The sequence below is a fragment of the Lactuca virosa genome, chromosome 9 (assembly GCF_052849685.1).
Source record: "Lactuca virosa cultivar CGN04683 chromosome 9, Lactuca_virosa_CGN04683_v6, whole genome shotgun sequence".
Lineage (NCBI taxonomy): Eukaryota > Viridiplantae > Streptophyta > Magnoliopsida > Asterales > Asteraceae > Lactuca > Lactuca virosa.
In genome coordinates, this window is record NC_136434.1 from 79247218 (window position 1) to 79270282 (window position 23065).

Below are 23065 nucleotides of genomic sequence, written 5' to 3' on the forward strand. Positions count from 1 at the left end.
TAGATAGGATGTTATATGCTGCTATGATCCGTTAAATCAGTATCCTGGTAGATAGGATGTTACTATGCTGTTATGATCTGTTAGATCGGTTTGTCTGTCTATAGACTGTTATGTGATTAGCTGAAATATGTGCACATGTTTGACTAGTGGTTGAGGCTTATCCGCTTTGTGCGAGAGCCAACAGAGCTGGGCATTCCAACCCGATGGTTGTGGGCCGTGAGTATTCCATCCCGAGGATGATTAGACTCGTAGTATGTGGGCATTCCAACCTGATGGTTATGGTTCGAGGGTATACCATCCCGAGGATGACTGGACCCAAAGTATGTTGGCATTCCAACGCGATGGTTGAGGGCCTGGGGTATTCCAACCCGATGGTTGATTGAACCCATAGTATGTTGTTTGTGATTATATGTGTATTATTCTGTGTAAGGGTATTTTGGGGGAAACTCATTAATCTTTGTGCTTACGGTTTCAGTTTATTGTTTCAGGTGCTTCAGATGACTCGGCAAGGCGAAGGCGTGACCGTACACATCCTCGTATTTTGGACTTATGGTTTCTGGGATACTCTGATATTAAACTATTTTGAAAACATTTTGTAATAACTAATGGCTTTTGGATGATTGAAAAAGTTTTAAATTGGCTTGATTTTTATCGGTGTTATACTTGGAGTTGTGGTGTTTCACTCATGTCTTTGGATCCAACAATTACTCTCCTTTGTGCACCTTCTGGAGGTATAAAGTTCCAACATTGATGCATATTTCTTTAGATCAAGCTTTATAATAAGATCTGTTCATTAATGGTCATGTAGCCTTCGATCTTGAGACTTGAGAAACTCCAGACCTATTGCAAAGAGTTTCCTTTCATTTTAGAACATGGTGGTTCATAAAAATGGGACCTTGGTCCTTCCCAATCATGCATGATGAATCTATTAAGCCTTTTGGTCCTGAATAAGACTTAGAGTTAGATTTGGGACTCCTTGTAGCCATGAAAAGGCATAAAGTTTCCAACTTTATGATTCTAGATGTTCATTAGACTTGGATCTGAAGTTTGGATGTAAGGTCTTAAGGAATTACGACCTTAATAGAGTTTTTGGAATCTGTCAAGTATCTTGGGCGTAATCCAGGGTACGTTGGGCGTACCTGGTTGCGACCCCGTAAACCTTCCGAGGACGAGCGGTACGCTGGGAGTAGAACAGTGTATGCGGGGCGTATGCTCAGGAAGCCTTTTGGGTTGTTTTGAGACTTTGGGTCACTAGGGAGTTTTTGGGATTGGTTGGTTGGGCCATGTTTGGAGGGGCAAAATAGTCTTTTTCCCTTGGTAGGATCAAGTTAATGGGTTTTATGCAAAAAAAATAAACTTAAACTCTTAAGTGTGCATGCAACCCTAATAAAGATCTATGTTTTCTCTATTGAATCTATAACTATTAACATCAAATAAGAACCCTAAGGAATCCTAGGTATTTTCGAAATTAAGAAAGAAAGAAGAAAAACATACGTTTTGATCCTTTGGAAGCAAGCACCACAATTGTCGTGCCTCTAGTGGCTCACACCAAAGCTAGCAAGAGAATGACTTAAGAGAGAGAAGATCAAAATCGTCCAAGGCAATGGAAGAGAAGGAGTGGCGAAAATAAGAAGCTAGGAGCCTCCTTATATAGTTAAGGAAACTTGGTTCCAAAGCTAGGGTTAATAGGAAATCCCCTAGATCATTTGCTTGGTGACCAAGTAGCCCATAACCTCTTGTCCAAGGGGCCTTGGACGAAAATTTTAAGGGATTCCTTTAGGGATTTTCGTCCCCTCCTCCCAAGGGGTTCTAGAGCCTTCTTTTCTCAACTATTGATTAATAACCAATCAACCCATGTACTTTTAATTAATCCAATTAATCCCAAAATTAATTCTAATTAATTTCTGATTAATTATTAATTAAATAATATGATTTCCAAATAATATATTATTATCATAATATATTAATAAACCATTTTTTCAATTTATTATTCATATAATAAATTAATCTCTCTCTCTAAAATCATCGTGTCCAATTGCTAGGTTTAAGGGCAACCCAAAAGGACTGTGATACTATTAATTCAAGTATATACCAATTATAGTTAAGGGCGTAGACACCTAATCCAACAGTCTCCCACTTGGATAAGTCAGTAACTATAATTTCCAGTATAGCTTCTGAATCAATTAGCAAATTGTAGCTTCCAAAAGTCGTCGAACTCTAACCAAGTCAGTTATGCGTCCTAAGATACGTGATCATATAATCCTCCGTTCTGCAAAATCATGCGCACATGAGACATGGAACAAAAATCAATCTCATTGTCAAATACTTTGTTTCCCGATTTCTGATTTGTAATGACAAAGAACTACCAATCAAACACATCAATTTAGTCATGGTCGGGTCCGACACTATAAGGCAACACCAAATAATCGAAGGGCCCAAAGATATTGCTTTTCTCGTTAGGGCAAAAGGAATAGATAAACTTTGACTTATATGCTTGTACCATATACTCATCAAATCGTGCACAAAAATATGTTTTATAACACCAAGTTACTGATGCGTTTACATATTATCAATGCACAATTGATTTGCAAACCACAACTTATATATCTCCGTTTTAAGATTATAAGATATTATCGTCTCAGAATTACTCGTGATAAATTCCATGAAGTAATTCTCTAAGCGTGGGTTATCCAATACTTCAAATCTATATTACTAAGTACTCATGAGCGTAGGTTACATATTATCAATGCACGATCGACTGTTGTGACAACCCGCAATTTTTATCTTGTAAAAGTCAAACTTGGTCAACTAAAGTCAAACATATCAAACAAACGCCAAAACTTATTCTTTTATTATCTTAATATAGTTAGGGTAATGAATTTATAGGTGTATAAACCTAGTATTCTTAGGTGTTGTGTGTTTTAGGAGGGAAATCAATTAGGACCGAGGACCTTCGCATGAGCCGCAAACCCTCGCTTGGGCAGTAAACTCTCGGACCGCAAACGAGCCTTCGCTGCCGTAAACGTCCCTCGTTCTCGGCCGTGAACTCCTTCGGACCGTGAACCTTCTTCGGACCGCAAACCCTCCCTTATATATATATATATATATATATATATATATATATATATATATATATATATATATATATATATATGTTTGACCGGAAATTTCATCACTTCTTCACTTCTGGCCGAAAACTCAAGACTTTTTCTCCCAAGATCTTCAACCGAAAACCCAAGTTTTCTCTCATCTGTCATCTGAAGATCATCCAATCCACCTCCGGATCTTATCAAGAACATCTAGTGTTCTTCTCTTCACAATAAATCACCCTTCATTCTTGAGTTTACGGCCGTAAACCCTTGAAATCTCTTTGGTTTCACCAAGAAACACCAAGAACACACATTGAGTTCCAGCCGAAAACACTTGAATCTTCAAGGGCCGAAAACCCTTTGCGGCCGTTAACACCAAAGGTTGGCCGTAAACACCAAGCATCCACTTGGTTTCGGTTCTAACACTTCTTTTGTAAGTAATTCTTACATCCTAAGTTGTTTCCATAGTGCCTTAGAGGTTATATTCACTAATCGTATGCCTATATACTATGTGATATGCATTTTAGGACTTGTTTTGTCTCGGGATCTATCTAGTGGAGACAATCCTCCTATATCGAACATTCAATCGAATCACTCCTAAAAGGTGAGTTCCTACCCCTACAATTTACCTTTTTAAATGCTTTTGGGGGGGGGGAATACAAGTACAACACAATTTATATTGTGTTAACATTTACATGTGAAAACAAACAAACAAAGGATTACTTATGTTTTTATAAGTTATCAAAATCATTTCAAAAACTCTTTTAAACTATTTTAGATTGTCGTTTATTATAAAAATCGTATTCATTTATGTATTTATGTATAAGTATGCTTTAACGGACTTAGGACTATTGCTAAATACCTTGACTCATGTTCCTTGTTTGGCTGTGGGCTTAGGGTAGGATCACTAGTCCGACCGTCGGCTAAATCATAGTTATACTTGCTAAATATATACATGAATATTAAACCCCATTTTTAAAGTACATACTTAACTCAGTTGCATACATTAGACAAATGAGTATTTTCTTCAAATCAATTACAATACAGACAAACCTACCAGTAAACTATAATAGGTATAGTTTAGGGAATCAATTCATACTATTTTCTAGATCAGAGAAACATTACAATTTACAAACAATTTACAAACATGTTAGAACGCAACATTTTTCATAGCAAAGCGGAAACAAACTTACTATTTATAACGAATATAGTTAAGGGACAAACAAAAACTATTTTTCACAAGGTTCAGTTATAAACAAAAAGGATTCTCAGTTATTACTCGTAATGCTTCAAACAATTGTGAGTCATTCTTGTGTACTTATCAAGTATGGGCAAAAGTCCTGAGCTTATAACCAGAGTCTCTTGTAGGGAGAGTGATGACAATTGTGTATAGATCTATGTTGGGACTGACAATCCCACATCCCGACTGTTAGCTACAGTCAGGTCGGCAGACCTGGGATGACAAGTGTTGTTACCAGTTTTGACGCCTGAAAAACATCGTTATCAGGCTTACAGGGTTAGTATGGTTATAGGAACTCACAGGGAGAAATTCCCGACCTATTTTATGAGTAATATATATAACTTCAATTGATTACTAATCTTACAGTCGATTTACAAAACAAACTTACTTCAGTGGTGTTATTTTAAGCAATACTACTGTAAGTTATTATTTTCCATTATCTACACACATAAATGTTCATACATGAACAAGCATTCTATTTTTCTAGTAAAGATAGTCTGCTTTTATGGAAAACATACATTATACAAATACAGAGAGCAAACATACATTATACAATTACAGAGAACAAACATACATTTTACACTATTTTCAAGAGAACAGAACGTACAAAACAGTTGAGTCTTGGTAGAAGACTACTCTTCATTTAAGCAGAAAATATAGGATTTTCTGGGAAGTATTCAAACATTTTTACTATACATATACAAACATTTTCATGAAACAAATGCAAACACATGACACTAAAATACATATGAACTCACCAACTTAAATGTTGATACTCTCTTTCAAAATATCTTGTATTCTCAGGGAACCAGTAGACAGGTATGCTGGATCAGGTTTTGAGAAGACGGAGCATGTTCAAGACTCGTATTTTATTTTGATGTTACATTTTTGGTGTCTTACAACTATACACAGAACACATATGTATTAACTATGTTATTAATGCAATGGATGTTGTTGCTTGTTTTACTATTATGCATTGCTATGATACTGTACATGATGTCCTCCGCCCCCCGAATGTTTCCGCCAAGTAGGTTTAGGGGTGTGACAACTGTGGAGTTTTTTGAATAATCGAATCATTCGGGAAGTAAATCATGCAAAATTGAAACACAATAATAAACAATTGACAAAAGATAGTAAACAATACTCATAAATAAATTCGGTATTATTTAATCACCAAAGTCAATTACATTTACTTTGTTACAAGTTTCTAAATAACTATCTAACTAATAAAACTAATATCACCTCTCAGACCAATGCTCCTAGCATGCTAAATGTGCTTAACCCTACTCAGACCCTTTGTGAGTGATAGATATCAAAATTGTAACGACTTAAATTTTCAAACAATTTTCATTTTTCAAACATAACATATCTCATATAAATCATCTCAACTCAAGTGTATCAAATGTTATCACGGTAAAACATATCCCAGAATCTCAAATACAAAATCCTCTGTCAGTGTGTACAAATCATGTCGGCGCCTTCCCGCGATCCTCGCTAGTACCTGAAACACATATCACATAACACGGTAAGCATAAATGCTTAGTGAGTTCCCCAAAATACCACATACAGCACATAAGCCACTCGAGGCTATAACTCGGTATGACCCTCCGGTCAATGTGTCTCAGCGGGACCCTCCAGTCTCGTAGCTCGTTGGACCCTCCAGTCCGGTCTAGCTCGTTGGACCCTCCGGTCTGGTCTAAATCGTTGGACCCTCCGGTCCGGTCTACTTGAGGACCCTCTGGCCTCGTAAGTCGTTGGACCCTCCGGTCCGGTCTCTATAACACATAACATACATATATCACAATGCACATAATCTCAAACATACACATAACACATAAGACCCTCCGGTCTGCACATAGATACCACTCTAGGTAATGTATAGTGAGAAGACTCACCTCATACGATGTCTAGCAAACTCTCGTGCTCGATATCCCCGACCTAGTCTCCACCTATCAAAATGATAATATCTCTAATCAATACTCTCCTCATGTTCTCATCTCTAAAGAATGGGTAGAAGACCATTCTACCCTTTCATGGCCTCTCATGAATCAGTTTGACCAAACCCCCAAGGTCAACAGATGTCAACTCCAGTCAATGGTCCAACTTTGACCAGACTCGTCGAGTGCACTCGGGTGACTCGGCGAGTCTATGCGTGTCCTCTGAATCCTCCTAAGGCCTCACTCGACTCGTCGAGTTAACCTTTCACTCGACGGGTTACCACTGATCACGAATCGCGGGGCAACCCGATCCGACTCATCGAGTCCTCTCATGGACTTGGCGAGTTTCCATCATTGCATTACTCATGTGACATTCTGAGGTCAGATATGTTTCTCTAACTTATATATCTGGCCTACTAACACCCAAAAATCACGTAAATGTCTGAACTTGGTGTCCATGCATGGTGTATCTTGCATTATATACCATAGAAACCCCATTAATGCTTCCTAGCTTCAAAACCCTATGATTACTCGACTAAAGCTTCATACTCTCTGGCTCTCTGGACCTATAAAGGTCCAGATCTATAACACAACAAGGAAGAGGGATTTGATGCATTCAAGACCCCAAAAAATGAAGTGATTCAAGCCCTAACCCCAAAAATGGAATCTACACAATAGGGAAGAAGAGGGGTTCGATTTGGTACCTCAGAATGAAGCTCCTTGCTTGACTAACTCAGAACAACAACCTCCTCTGGTCCTTCTTGCTGGAACTCCTCTCCTCCTTTGCAAAATCACGCCAAATAGCTCAAGATAGCTCTTCCTCTCACTCTACACACTCAAACTCGCTAGGGTTCTCTCTTCTGGAAAGGTAGCCGCAATTGAAGGCCATAAGTGCCTTTAAATAGGGATCAGACCCAAAGATTTAGGGTTTCTGCCAACAGCGCGGACTCGTCGAGTCGACTCTCCGACTCGTCGAGTCCATTCATTAATCCGAGTCATCAGTCGCGATCCTATTCGACGAGTTTAGGCGTCAACTCGTCGAGTCCCTCTTCTCATCTCAAAAACAAATATTTAAATTATGATACCTGGAAATCCGAATGTTACAAAAATAACTAAAAATATCCAAAATTAGACCATTAATACACCATCACACTTTTTTATACCAAAACCACGTATATTTTATAATCGTAGAGGCTATTTTTGTAATTTTGTCTTTAATTAATAATACTAAAGTAAGAATTATATCTATATTAATAAAGAATGTCGGTGGAAGTTTTCATCAATATTTTCCCCCTTTAACTTTTTGAAATCGCACTTTCAACATTTATATTTTATAAAATAATTGTTTCCGCCCTTTTAATTTTTGAAATGTCATTTTAACTTTTTCCATTTTGAACTTTCTAAAATATGTTTTGATCTCCTATATTTTCTAAACTTTCATTATTATCCTCTTGTAGTATATATAATCGAACTTTTTTTAATAACTTTCATTTGTTAACTTAAACAAAACTTATTATTTCATGTTTATTTTTATCCAAACAGCCTTTAATTTTTCAAAATATTAAGAGTTGGAACTAATTCAAAATATTAAGAGTTAGAACAAAGATTCTAACTATCTAGATTCTAGAGTTGATAGCCCCCCGTGATACATGGTCAACATGGAATTGCCGCCTCTCAGCCTCTCCAACCCATACAGCAGCCTCTATAGCTCGCCTCTCTCGACTATTGTCAGAAAAAAGTCAAAAAAAACATCTAATACTATTAACTACCTCTCTCGACATAGTGAAATAAATTACAATAGTTTGCAGCATCGTCTTCAAGAACTTCATCGTCACCTCATTGCGATCAGACACTCTATTAAGTATCCAAGCACATCATTAGAAGCGTCAAAAAGGTATATAATCATCTTTTTATCAACATATTCAGTTTTTTTTCCAGCCTGGTCGGATTCAATGGTTAGTTTCGATAATGGTTAGAGTTCTTGTTGGCAGAGCACTAAAGAAATCAGTAAATCTTTGGTGGTTTCTTAATGTTCATCTTCAGTATTCTTGTCAAGTATCGTAAGGATTTGGTTTTAAGAAATCGATCAAATATATCTCTGTAATTGAATCAACACCAAACACAAATTATATGCGATCAAATGTTTTACAAATCACAAAACTAAACAATTTTTTAATTCAAACCAAGAAACTATGCACAGTAGATTCATTAGACTGATCGTCTACTTCGGTACTGGACTGCCTAATTCTGTTGGCCTAAGACAAAAAGAAATCAATCCTGGTAGAAATCATTTTCGTTACCACATATATATCTTGATCGGAGCTTTTAGCTCGAGCAAATTAGATTGCCTAAGGAACACCTCCTTGGATTAGATGCTTCTTGGTAAAATTGTCGAACACAACATCCTCCATTTCCTCTTAAAATTCAATGCCTTGACTCTCTTTCACTAATAAAAGTGAGTATTAGAGTATTACTCATTTTATATGTATTTTGTATACGGACAAGAGAATCCGATGATTTTGAGGGCTCTCTCTCTCTCTCTTTCTCTCTCTCTCTCTCTCTATATATATATATATATATATATATATATATATATAATTTGTTGCATATATAATCGACATTTGTTCATACTACGCTAACTCAATAAATGTAATAGAAACAATAAAATAATAATAATAATACAATATATAATCTTACATATATTTATATGAATTGCAAGGCTCTCCTAGTATTTTTGGAATTGAGTTGTTCACCAACTATTCATAATCAATAATGCTCAATATATGGTTCTCAATATTTATCACTGTCAATCCATTAAATATTTCTTGTAATATTGCGGATCACAAGTAGGACTTTAACAAATTTAGTTTTGATACCAAAACCCGTATTATTAACAATAATAACATCATTGTTTTGATTATAAGAAGAAATTTGAGGTTTTTTTTAAGATAAACCACCTATCAATAGGCCTACTTTGAGACTTTCTTAATTCTTCATCTTTATTTTATTTTATTTTTTACATTTTCACTACCTAATAGATGCTTAGGATGCATAATTTCTGAAAATTATATATGAGATATAACATTAACGACAATGTGAAAGTTGTAAACAATTTTTAATTGTAGGGGGCGTTTGGGATTGTTTTTTATCTTAAAAAGTCTTTTTCAACAAAATGACTTTTTGATTTATAGCTTTTTCCAAAAGTAGGTTTTAAAATGTGTTTGAATTAGATTTTAAAAGAACAAAGGCTAAAAAGCCAAAAGTCATCAGAAGTCACAAATTGTGACTTTTAAAACCATAACTTTTTATTCTTGTCAAAAAGTGATTCTAAAAGAACTTTTATAATTGTCAAACAACTTTTCAAACTTTTAACTTTTTGAAAAAGCCAAAAGTTCAAAAAGTAATTTTAAAAGTTATTTCAAACACCATCTTAAGCTCAATTTTATAAACGAGAGTTGTTACAATTTTTAAATTGTGAACTCTTGGAAATAGATAAAAGAATGGACTTTTGTCTTTTTGAATTACCAGATTATCAATTGATAGCAGTAGAATGAATGATATATAAAATTGATCGTATTTGTTATTTAACTCAACGAACATAAAATCTTGTTTATATTTGTTTATTTATTAAATAAACAACTTTTCCGTCAAACGGTACACAAACGATTCGTCGAACATTATATTTGTTTACATTCCTAAAGATAAGGATGTGGATGTGGTAGGGAAATGCTATGTAGAAAAAGGGCAACAATAAAAACTAGTCCAAATGTCTCTTAAAACACCAATTTAATTCTTCTTACATTAAGAGCTAACCAATTAAGAAGGTTGTCCACAATTGTTGTGACATGTTACCATTTTCTTGTTTAAAATTTATATCCGGTATTTATTTTTTGTTACAAATTTAATCAACTGCTAACATTGTTTTCATAATGTTTTTAAGTTTTATTGCATAAAATAGAAATAAAATAGTTTTTTGTTTTTTAAAAATTTATATTTATGGTCTAAGTTTTAAATTTTGTTACATTGTTTGTACAAACTTTTTTTAAGCATTCATTCCTAATTTAATTTTTCTTTACAACTTAACTTATTTTATAATTTTTTAATATATATATATATATATATATATATATATATATATATATATATATATCCATATTCTAATAAATGAATAATTTTAATCTTCTTTTGTTAAGTGTCAATCTAATACAACTCCTCATTAATATTATGTCATGTGTCATGTAGATATATTAGACAACTCATTTCAAAATTTAAATTTAAAATTTCTAATTATATGTTAAAATTTGAAGTTATAATAACTTTAAAAATTTGATATCTCTTAATTAATAATTTATTTAAAATGACTTAATTAAAATAATTGATTAATAATTATAAATTTTTATTATAAAAGTTTAATTAATTTTATAACCGTGGTTCTCACGGGTTATAAACTAGTATATATATATATATATATATATATATATATATATATATATATATATATATATATATATATATATATATATATCAAACTTTTTGTACAACCTATTGAAACATTTTTCACAACTATTTTTTTACACTTTTTACAACTTTATTTTGCAATATTTTCAAACTTTTTTTTGCAACTTTGTTTTAGGACATTTTTGAAACTTTTTTATACAGTTTTCAAAAAAAATTATAACCAATACAGGAAATATATCGAAACTCACAGAACCCACTAATGCAAAGTAAACTGAAACTCATAAAACTAGCTTTGTTATGTAAAAAGAGAAATTATGAATAACAAAGTTTGGTTTATAAGTTTTGATCCACTTTTTATGTCGGTTGGTTGAATAGTTTTCAATGTATTTTCATATTTGATCTACATTTGTTTTGATTGTAAAATAATTTTTAAAATGATTTAAATAAAGTTTTAAAATGTTCTAAAAAGCATTGTCAAGTAAGTTGTAAAAAAAGTTAAAAATATTGCAAACAATAATTTTAGAACGGCGGATTAATATATACCTGAGATAGAATAAAAATCTTTAAAAAAATCTTCTTATACTCATGATCTTCTTATTGAATAAAAATCTTTAAAAAAAAAATTCTTAAAAAGTTGATTTTAAAAGAAAACTAGATTTTGAAGAAATTTGTAAAAGTAAAATTTGACCAAAAACTATAACAAAATTTTAAATTTTGAATAAAAAATATTAAATAATATAAGGAAAAATGACACATTAGCTCAAGGACATATTTCAATTTTGACTTTTCAGTGTCTTAACTTATTTTTATCTTTATGGGAATTTAAATATTTTTGTACGGGACTAATTGATCACTTTGGACAAAATAAAGGATAACCCGTTTACCCATTTACATAGTGGGATATTTTTGTGGGCACACGTAAGATAATTCTTTTGATTTTAAATGAGATGTGATATGACATCATCCAGAGTTAAATGAGATGTGATAAATCCTCTTATATCCATCTGAACAATTTATTCACAGTCAATACTTTGAAAAAATCAAGACCATTATAATACCCACATCCTAATTTCATAGAAATTTAAGCATCTTCGAAACCACCGTCACAACCCTAGCCATCGTCAACTTGGAATCTTACATCGGAGCCATGTTTGATGAAAACTAGGACCTTTAAATCAATCTCGCCGGAGAACACTTCATTGGTCGGAAGCCAGATTGTTTTTCAATCCTGTTAGACTTATTACGAACAGCAAGCTTTAAATTCCACCAAAACTATTGGAAAAACTCATGTATCGAGAAGCCTTGTTTTATGGCCTCATGGACCACATCTGGTCAACGAAATAGGGGCAGTTCGACGACAAACTTCTTCGACCTTCAAAATCCGTCACCGAGCAACAGGCGACTAAGCATCAATCTGAGCGTCCTTCGACGACGGCTGTTGTGTTGCCTGTGGTCCACATTTACGATTGGATGTTAGAAGAACATCCTCCAATCAACCTCGATTACTAACGGGTCAAAAAAGCAGGCGACGACGGGAGAATCCGGTAGACTTCACACAGCCGTATATAAAGTCTATTTCTGTTTATTATGCGTTGTATCATTTCCGGTGAGACTTATTCTTCTGTTCCGGTGATTTTTTTTCTTTTCATTAATGCATCGGATTTTAATGACAGTGTGGTTTTTATTGGAACTCCTTGGCCGTTGTATTCCACCCTACAGCGTCGACCACTGCAAGCCCAAGGGAAAGGAAGCAGGCGACGACGGGAGTAATAGCATCAGAGGACTTGTTTGGATGAGAGTTATATGAAATAACTGAAGACCCAGTTCTTGTCTTGCCTCAAAATACAAAGTTTCAAGATGGTTTTTGGCCATTATCGTTGTCTCTTTGGTCAAATATGTTTAATGAGTGAAATATGGAAATTAGACACCCATGTCATTATTGATCCGACTGCATATGTACCTGTGGCAGCTTCCTCCGGCCGATTTAGGTTACATGGACTAAATGGACATTACATGGACTAAATGGACACGTCACTAACAACTTTATTCGTTTATAAAACATAAAAATAAGTTAAATGACTAAAAATGCAAAGTCGAAATACATTGTTGATCTAATGTGTCATTTTCTCATAATATAAAAATGACCTTTATATAACAAGTCACAACAAAAAAAAAATACCTTTTTACATATTCATGTAAAATTTACCTTTTTCACGTATTAAATGATTAAAAATTTGTGTCCATACATGTAAGCTTCTAAAAACATAGAAAAAAATTTCGCTTTTACAAATTAACATTTTTTATAATATGTTTTCTAGTTTTTTTTTTTACAAATTTGTATCCATGTATAATAAGTATAATAAGGTTCTAAAAAGGGTTTTTGCTATAAAAGCCCCTAATTTTACACAAAATGTTTGGTTATGCCCAAAGTCAGATTTTTGGTGCATTAATGCCTCAATTACAGAGAAATATGTTCAGTTTTGCCCCCTAACCGTTTTTTACCTTCTAAAGCCGGTTACCCCTTTGTTGACTGGGAAGAGATGTTGACTTTGAGCTGATGTGGCAAGCCCACGTCATCATTGCTGATTTCCTTTTTCAAGAGAAAAAAGAAGCAGATGAGTTTCAAACCCACGACCCTCCAACTATAAATGCAACACTCCTACCACTAGGCTGAGATGACTTTTGGTTCTTATATCCTTACAGAAATTATTTAGTGTCTATTACACAGCAACAATTTAATAATATGTATTATTAACATTATTATTAACATTATTATTATTATTATTATTTATTATTATTATTATTATTATTTTTTATGATTAAAAAATACATTTTCAAACGTATAAAAACACGTATTTATATATTTAAAATCGTATTTGTATATTTAGAAATAGGTAATATTAATATTATTATTATTATTATTATTATTATTATTTTATGAATTTATACATACATTTTATATGTATATATACGTATTTATGTGTATTAAAAATGTTTTTACATGTATAAATAAAACTTTATATGTTTATGAAAAAACATCAGAAATGGTCCTTGTGGTTACCCAAAATCTGAAGTTTAGTCCCCGTGGTTTAAAAACCTCATAGATGGTCCATGTGTTTTCAAAACTTTTGACGATTGGTCCTTATTGCTAACTCCGTTAACTTTTGTCCGTTAATTGAGGAGCATTTTCGTCATTTCACACCACAGGGACCATTTATGATCTTTTCAGTTATTTTTTAAAAAAAGAAAAAACTAAATATAAATATTTAATATATAATCTCTCTCTCTCTCTCTCTCTCTCTCTCTCCACTGGTTCAATCAGTTTCATCCTCATTCCCAATCTTATGCTTCACTCCTCTATTGTCAAACTCGAATTCCATCCCAATCTTACCGTGAGCGATGGTACGCCCTCCACCGTGCCTTCCTCTGAAACCCTGGGACACGGTGGCTGAGAAGGTAACGACATCATGCCCGGATGTAACCCCGCCGAAGACCTCCGCCCAGTGCCACCACAAGATGGAGAAGCTCTGCCAGCGCCACCGCGCCGAAAAGCAGCGCGCGTCGTCCTTCCTTGGTGGTCGGTTCTTCTCGTCGTGGTTCTACTTTGAAGCCATTGAGGCCATGGAAAATGGACCCAGTTCCGAAACTGTTAACAATAATTTGACAAATCTTGAAATCAACAACGCAACCCCTGTGTCGGATCATCAGAGCTTGAATCCGGGTCGTGGAATTCAATTTAAACCTTCTTCTGTTCAAAATCTGGTAACATTAGCAGCTAGTTCCACCAATCATACTCCTGATTTCGATTCCAGGTTTTCAAATCACAATTCCTCATACACAAATTTGTTTCAGGGGAACCATCAAAACGGCAACAGTTGGAATCCAAATTCGAATCAGGGAAAAAAAAAGAGGGAATGGAGGGATATAGGAGGTGGCTTCTTCGATTAAGCTATTAGGAGATGGGTTCATGAAGATGGAGAAGATGAAGATAGACATGGCTGGGGAGATTGAAAGGATGTGAATGGAGACAGAGATGAAACGAAACCAATTGATATTGGAGTCACAGAAGCAGATTGTGGATGCGTTCTTGAAGGGTTTGATTGAAACCAGGAAGCAGCCAAGAACAGAAACAATGGAGGATTAGTAGCTTCTGATAATGTGATTAGTTATTGTTTTCAGTAATGTGTTTTTAGTTGAGATTAAGATAGTTTTCCTTAAAACCTCGTTACATGTAAAACTCTTGCACATTATAAATCACTCCTTTTCACATATAATAAAATCAAAAAGCCTTGTCCAATTGACGTTCCATGGAGGAGATATCTCATGAAAAAGCAAACAAAGTAACCTAAATACAATTTATATATCAACAAAAATTAACTTGTTAAAGCAACTGAACAGCAAACCAGCCATGTATACGAGCAGAAGTTTTGAGATGTTTTGTGGTTATAAACAGGTTTGTGTATATCAGAAGTAATTTTGTTTGCTTGCTTGCTGAGAGAGAGAGAGATTTTATATATTTAGTTTTTTCTTTTTTTAAAAGAATAACTGAAAAGATCATAAATGGTCCCTGTAGTGTGAAATGACGAAAATGCCCCTCAATTAACGGACAAAAGTTAACGGAGTTAGCAATAAGGACCAATCGTCAAAAGTTTTGAAAACACAGGGACCATCTATGTGGTTTTTAAACCACGGGGACTAAACTTCAGATTTTGGGTAACCACAGGGACCATTTATGATGTTTTTTCTATGTTTATATATGTTTTTGTACGTATGAATAGATTTTATATGTATGAAAAAAAAAATTATAAGTATATTATTATATGTATTAAAAAAACGTATTTATATATTTAAAATCGTATTTTTCTGTATATATACGTATATTTATGTGTACTAAAAATGTTTTTATATGATAAATAAAATTTTATATGTTTATATATACAAATAAATACGGTTTTAAATATGTATAATATACGTATAAAAACTTTTTTCAAAACATATATAAACATATAAAATTTGATTTATCATATAAAAACATTTTTAGTACACATAAATACGTATATATACATAAAAATACGATTTTAAATATATAAATACATTTTTTAATACATATAATATCAATATTTGTTTTTTTAAATTGTTGCTTTAAATACGTTTTTTTAATACATATAAATACTTGCTTTAAATACATTTTTTAATACATATAATAATAATACATATAAAATTTTATTTATCATATAAAAACATCATATAAAAATACGATTTTAAATATATAAATACATTTTTTTAATCATAAATAATAATAATAATAATAATAATAATAATAATAATAATAATAGTAATACATATTATTAAATTGTTGTTGTGTAATAGACATTAAATAATTTCTGTTAGGATATAAGAACCAAAGTCATATTAGCCTAGTGGTAGGAGTGTTGCATTTGTAGTTGGAGGGTCGTGGGTTTGAAACCCACCTGCTCCTTTTTTCTCTTTATTTTTTCTCTTGAAGAAGGAAATCAGCCACTCCTTTTTTCTCTTGAAGAAGGAAATCAGCAATGATGACGTGGGCTTGCCACATCAACTCAAAGTCAACATCTCTTCCCAGTCAACAAAGGGGTAACCGGCTTTAGAAGGTAAAAAACGGTTAGGGGGCAAAACAGAACATATTTCCCGGTAATTAAGGCATTAATGCACCAAAAATCTGACTTTGGGCATAACTAAACATTTTGTGTAAAATTAAGGGCTTTTATAGCAAAAACCCTTCTAAAACATGAAAATGTTGTGTTTTAAATATTTGTTTTTATAAATTTGTAAAGAAACCTAAGCTATAAAAAATTTGGAAAAAAAAGTTGTATAAAAAGTAATTTTATAAATAGACTACTTTTTATAAACAAATTTGTAACATTCAGTTGTATAAAAGTTGTAAAATACAGTTGTAAACAAATACTTTTTGTTTAAAAATACTACGATTTTAAAAAACATGTAAAAATTTGTATAGAACTTTGGAAAAAATTTATATAATTTTTTTTTGACCAAAAACAATAATAAAAGTTAAAACTTGGACTAAAATTGTAAAATATTGTTATTACCTTTTGATTTAATCAAGTGTGTAAATTTATGTTTCAGTGACATTTGAAATAATATGTTTACATTACTTTGGTGTTAACCCCATCAAAATAGTTCAATAATAAGTATTGTACAAATTTGGACCATATGACAGTCATTGTCGAATGCGTCACAAAACCTATAATATGAGGATAAAAGGCTAAGCGGAGTGCTCAACGCGTAGGAGCTAGCCACATTAACCAGACACCCTTCCACATGACACATCGGGTTTGAGAAATGGTGTCCACTACATACTCACTAAGATGTTGTTTGTTTTTTAAAAAAAACCACTTCAGACCACTTATTGTTGCGCCGCGCAGCACACGCGCAGCACTTGGCCTTTCGTAACTGTTTGTTTTCCTGAAGACTTCTGACTTAAAAACTGCTGCGTGTGTGCTGCGTGGCGCATCACTAAACCAACTGCTTCAAACCTCTTCGCGCCTTACTTTAACTTAGTACAGCAGTCTGCAGACGTTAAAAAACAAACAGACTTTTTATTAAATGCTGCAGCCTTTTGTTCCATATCTTCTGCTACAGAGGATTGCAGAGGTGGTCCGCAGACTTAAGACATTTTTGCTTCGAAAAAACAAACAGCACCTAAGAGGAAAAGAGAGATAGAGGGGGGAAGAAGAGCAAGATTAAGAAAGGAAGTTTCTCTCTATGGTGTGATTGTCCATAGCCCAACCCATGCCAACTCACTCCACTTGCATCTCATTATGAATAGAAAATGGTGTTTCATCGATGATTTGATTGATACATCAATCTTATGGACCACTCCGTTAACCTAGATGGTAAAACACTAATAATAATTTGTATATACCAGAGTTTGAAATTTGACTCTCATATGTGGAATTTCACATTACAACAACTTAGTTTACATCATAAAGTTGATATGATTATATGATTATATCTACTTAGTTTGAGTACAAATTGATTATTTTAAAAGAACAATAAATTGAGACCATTAGATTTTCTCATTAATCTGAATAAAAAATATCTTACTTATAATAACTTTTTCAAAAGTAAAATACAATTTTTGTCCTTGTGGTTTGTTCAATTCATTATTTTTGGTTTTAGTATTGTGATTTGATCATGGAAGATCTTTATTGAACTATTTGGTATCACCTTTGGTCTATGGGTTCGTTATCCTCAGTTAAGCTAGTTAAGCTCTGTTACTAACACCGTAAAAAGATTTTCTTACCCATAGACTAAACTTGATAAAAGTTATAAATTACAAGGACTACTATGTAAAAGCTATAAATCACAAACAGGTTTGAAGAAAAACGGGAAAAAGGAGGAAAGGATGTAAGTGGCTTGAGACTCTATCTGAAATACAAAATCATGTTTACATTTTGGTTAAGTTTAGTATCCCCGATATATGTATACTCTATATTTTTGTTATGACAAGTTCAAGGTATAGAAAATTTTCAGGAGATTGATGTTCTTGTAACTTGTACATAATGTATTTAAAGTTGGATTAGATTTGAAGAAACTCATGTCAAAATTAACATAAATTTCTAATGATAACATTTGGGTCTCTCCAATTATGCTCCAAGATCTTGTCTTTGCATGCTTTGTTTGGGGCTGGTGGTGATGGTGGTAATGATTGGTTATGGTGGTTTGCTGTTCGTTTTTTAAGATTTAGACTTTTTACAGAAATGGTCCCTCTAGTGTGTTTGTATTGTTTGTTGATGTAGTATGAGGGCAATATTGTCTTTTTCAAAAATTTAACCGCCTTGTTAGTCTGGTTAGGTACAGTAACCAAAGATGATATCAAACAGTGTAATAGGAACCTTTCATGATCAAATCACAATACCAGGACAAAAAATATGATTTGGGTAAACCACAGGGACCAAAACTGTATTTTACTCAAAAATGTAAAACAGGCATATATTTTTAAATATCAAATTTGAACTCTACTGATCATCGTCGTCATCACTAAGACATTTCCCTCTGCATACAGTGACACAGACGTCGGAGCAACAATGGCGGCGTCGGTGGTAGTCGCGTTGAAGACGCTGTTTATATTATTAGCTTTGACGATGACAGCTCTAGCTGTTTGGGCAATCGGCACGCATGGTCTCGCTGCTTGTGTTGACCTAACTTCAAGGTAAGTCACGAGCTTAAATTACAGATGTTGGAGATTTGTTTTCCTTTGGAAAATTGAACACATAATTATATAACTGTAATTTCTGTATCCATGAAAATGTAATTTCTTCTCTACTTTATTACTTTTCTGTTAATTGCAGGTGGTTGGTAGTGACACTGATAAACTTCTACATAAATCTTGGTGTTATACTGGTAAGAAAGTTCATTTCAGTTACATGAACTTACAAGGCTAAGTTTGTTGTTTGTTTTCCATCATTTTGAACTCTGAATCTGTTCTATCTACAAAAATCCCTCTGTATTCAGACTTCAGAGTAATATTTGGATTAATATATATTCTTCTCTTCTTTACTTGTTGAATTAACTGGACTCATATGTGGTTGTATATATACTTGCAATCTTAGGCTTGGATGGTCTACAAGGAATCAAGCTGGATCAAGGCAGCTGTATTGATACCTGTTGTACTTTTTGCAGGAAGGTAATTAAACTTTATTATTATTATTAATTACAAGTGTAACATGTTTTGAGTAAATTTTCATTCCTTCTACAGCCCTATTACAAGTGCATACGTGGCTCTGCAGTTCTTTAAGTTGTCACCAGAAGAATCATCAAAGGATCCATTATATTTTGTGTTGGTGAGACATCAAAAAAAGTAAGAATCACCCTTTACATAATTACATAATTACATTACATGATATCTTTCGAGGGACATGTCTAATAATGATAAAAAAAAAAAATTAAAATTCAGTAAAAGTGTTTGCTAACATGGTTGTAATTTTATTATATATTTGGCTTATATAGGGATGCCATGGGATACAAGAGGGGACATTCTGTTTTAATTGCAAAAATAATCATTTGTGCACTAGGCTGCTTGATGCTGGGAACTTTTATTTATGTGCTTATTGTTGATGGATCTCCATTCAATGCCAGTGTATTATCAAGGTACCATTTAAAATTTCCCTTTTATTTAATTTATGTAAAAAAGTGTAATAGTAAATGCTCATATATAGTTGTAAATGCTCACAGGTGCATGATAGCAACAACAACCGATGTCTATTTCTGTATTGTCACTGTAGCAGTAAGTATTCGTTTATCATATTAGTGAAAAAAGAGCTTTTTCGACTTTTGTTATAACAAGAATGTTTGATTGCTTGTTTTGATCAGGTGTGGATTGCATATAAGGAATCAAGTTGGATAAGTGCTTTCTTTTGGATACTTTCACTTTTATGTTTTGGAGGGTAAGCATATATGGAAACTAACTCACTTTCTTTTTGTCACTCTCACGAGTATATAACTATATATGGAAAGTCAACTTTATTTGCTTTTAACATTATTAGCTTCTCAAAATGATTTAGGTTTCTCAACATTTATATCATTTTTTGTTACGTTCTTATGCCTTGATATAACTATTTCACAGCATTGCTACATGTGTATACATATTGCGGGAGTTGTTTTACCTTTCACCTCAGCAACCACTTTCCGCCATACTTTTCAACAATAGTAACAAGTAAGTCTTGCTAAGAGAAGTGATTAATATACTGTACATGTACATGCTTCTGAACGATTATATACAAGCACTCATATTACATCATATAAATTGTTGTTGTTTTGGTTAAAATTTTGTTTTGAGTGTTTTTTGATGTCTTTTGAATCTTACAGAGACTTGTTGTCAAGTGATCCACTGTTGATGGCGCATACCAATGTATAATCAGGGTCTGCAGCAGTTTGTTTTTTCCAAGTGTATCTTTTTATGATTTCAAGAAAGATGAAATTTTCTGAACATGATGTTGTTTGAATTAATAAGTTCAGTAAAAAACTTTGTTCGCCTTTGATCGGGTTAACTGCATCCTGGCGTTGAGCAAATTGAAGCTTGATTCAATGTTAATTGATCCAATAGTACTGTATTCCGACAATATTAGATGTTATATTTGTTTACTTCAAATTATAATGTGGTTCAACTAATGGATGAATTTCTAATCCGAAAATTATCATTGAGTGTCAAAATAGTAGACTACCTCCTCTTCGATATATGAAAGCAACATATAATTAAAATGTATGATATATAGCTAAATTATGGAGATGAATTAAGTTTCATTGCCTTTTATTTGTTTTCACAAAGGGGAAGTGGTGTGAGGATAGAACCCAGAAATTATTCAGATGGGAGCAAAAAGAAATCCCAATGGCAGGCATTAATCCAATCGTTTTTCCAAAACAGCTTTGGATTGATAGTAGTAATGAAGCTTACAAAAATTTGTGTTCTTAATACCAAGGGAATTTTGTATATGTCCTTAAATAAGGGTAAAATATCATATTTATCCATCTTAATATCTAACTATCATATTTGCTTAAATCTTGTTTTTTTTACATATTTTTAAACATTTTATATTTTTTTATAATTTAAAATCATTTAGTTATTAAAAAGAATTAAATGAACCATAGTATCCCTGCTTCTTAGTATTGTTAGTATTGGAAAGCTTTGAATAAGATGAATAACACGCACACAAAACGTCCACATCAACCCTAGCAGAAGAGAGGACCATCGGTCGGTTTACCTGTGTCCACCATAGCCGTTGACATCACCCTCCGCCATTGAAAGTCATCGCTCAAACTTCATCGCCCGCATTGTCCCTACGCGTCTTAGTGTGCCGGTTCAAGATGTTACTTTCTCGCATCCATTCAAAGTTGGTGATTCTTAGATGGTGTTTTTTTTTTCAAAAGCTTTTTTTGAGCACTTATGTCTTCGGGCAGAAAGACAGTTACATCTGCACGTTCTTGCTGAGTGTTTGTTTTTTAGAAGACCGTAAACGTCAAAACGTTTGTACGTCATCTTCTCCAAAAAGATATGAACCAAAGTTTGAGACGGGAAGACATTTTTCGCATACATCTTTTAGTCAAAAAGAGAATAACAAAATATATAACTTGAAAATTTAGATCACACTTTTCTTTCAAAAAATTAGCTATTACACTTTTATTTTTATTTTTTGCCAAGTAAAAAATAAACAAAATTTTAGTAAAATAATATTTTCCAAAAATATTACAACGTTTATTTTCATCTAGGCAATACATATCTCTAAAATTTGTATCAGGCTTTAAATTTTTTATTTAGATAGTAAATAATCTTCCATTTCCGTTTCTAATAAATCATTATTGATGTTAATTCCACTAATCTAAGTTTGATTCTTTACATATAATATAATTTTGTTACTAAATGACAAAATGGGTTCAAATATACCATTAAAACTTTGACGTTTATAAACTTTTGTCTATGGTCACAAAATTTTAGTAAAATAATATTTTCCAAAAATATTACAACGTTTATTTTCATCTAGGCAATACATATCTCTAAAATTTGTATCAGGCTTTAAATTTTTTATTTAGATAGTAAATAATCTTCCATTTCCGTTTCTAATAAATCATTATTGATGTTAATTCCACTAATCTAAGTTTGATTCTTTACATATAATATAATTTTGTTACTAAATGACAAAATGGGTTCAAATATACCATTAAAACTTTGAAGTTTATAAACTTTTGTCTATGGTCACAAAATTGAATTTGCGGTTCATTTTGTTTCAACTATACCAACATATCCATACTTTTAAAATCATCAAACCTGATAAACTTAGGATAATTTGATCACCGATCATCAATGGAATAGTTTGTTAATATAACTTTGATAATTTTATGTAAATACATTCACTACTAGAAACAGAGGTATCAGCGACAGACAACTCCGTCGTTAATCCGTCGCTGAAGGCCATCAGTGACGGATTAGCGACGGAATTTGGTAGTCGAAAAACCCTTGTCGCTAATTGGCAGCGACGGATTAGCAACAGATTAGCGACGGATTCACGGTGCCACAAATTGCTCAAGGAACCTCTGGATTCCGTCGCTAATCCGTCGTTGATGTCTGTCGCTAATCCGTCGCTGATGAGTTCTTTAGCTACAAAATAACTTTTCGGGAAAACTCAGATAACCAATGGATTCTCACATTTCCGTCGCTGATTATCAATATATCATTAGTTTTGATGTTCTGATCTACAACCATAATTTACAAAATAAATTTAATATATATAATAAACTAAAATAAAATTCAACTACTAAATTAAATATTAATATTTGACTAGGTAAAT

The 23065-nt window shown here is 32.8% G+C and overlaps 1 protein-coding gene and 1 pseudogene across 1 annotated transcript; both read left to right on the forward strand.

The window, feature by feature from the left end:
* Window positions 1–8234: 8234 nt before the first annotated feature.
* On the forward strand, window positions 8235–14877 carry LOC145139419 (uncharacterized; annotated as a pseudogene).
* A 3882-nt stretch (window positions 14878–18759) lies between these two features.
* LOC145140724 (uncharacterized) lies at window positions 18760–20773 on the forward strand. Its single transcript, XM_079074129.1, has 9 exons — window positions 18760–18936; window positions 19076–19127; window positions 19337–19410; window positions 19483–19584; window positions 19734–19874; window positions 19959–20010; window positions 20097–20170; window positions 20350–20439; window positions 20592–20773. Exons 1-9 carry the CDS (start codon window positions 18812–18814, stop codon window positions 20638–20640), a joined length of 759 nt encoding a protein of 252 aa, XP_078930255.1. The 5' UTR covers window positions 18760–18811; the 3' UTR covers window positions 20641–20773.
* Window positions 20774–23065: the final 2292 nt, after the last annotated feature.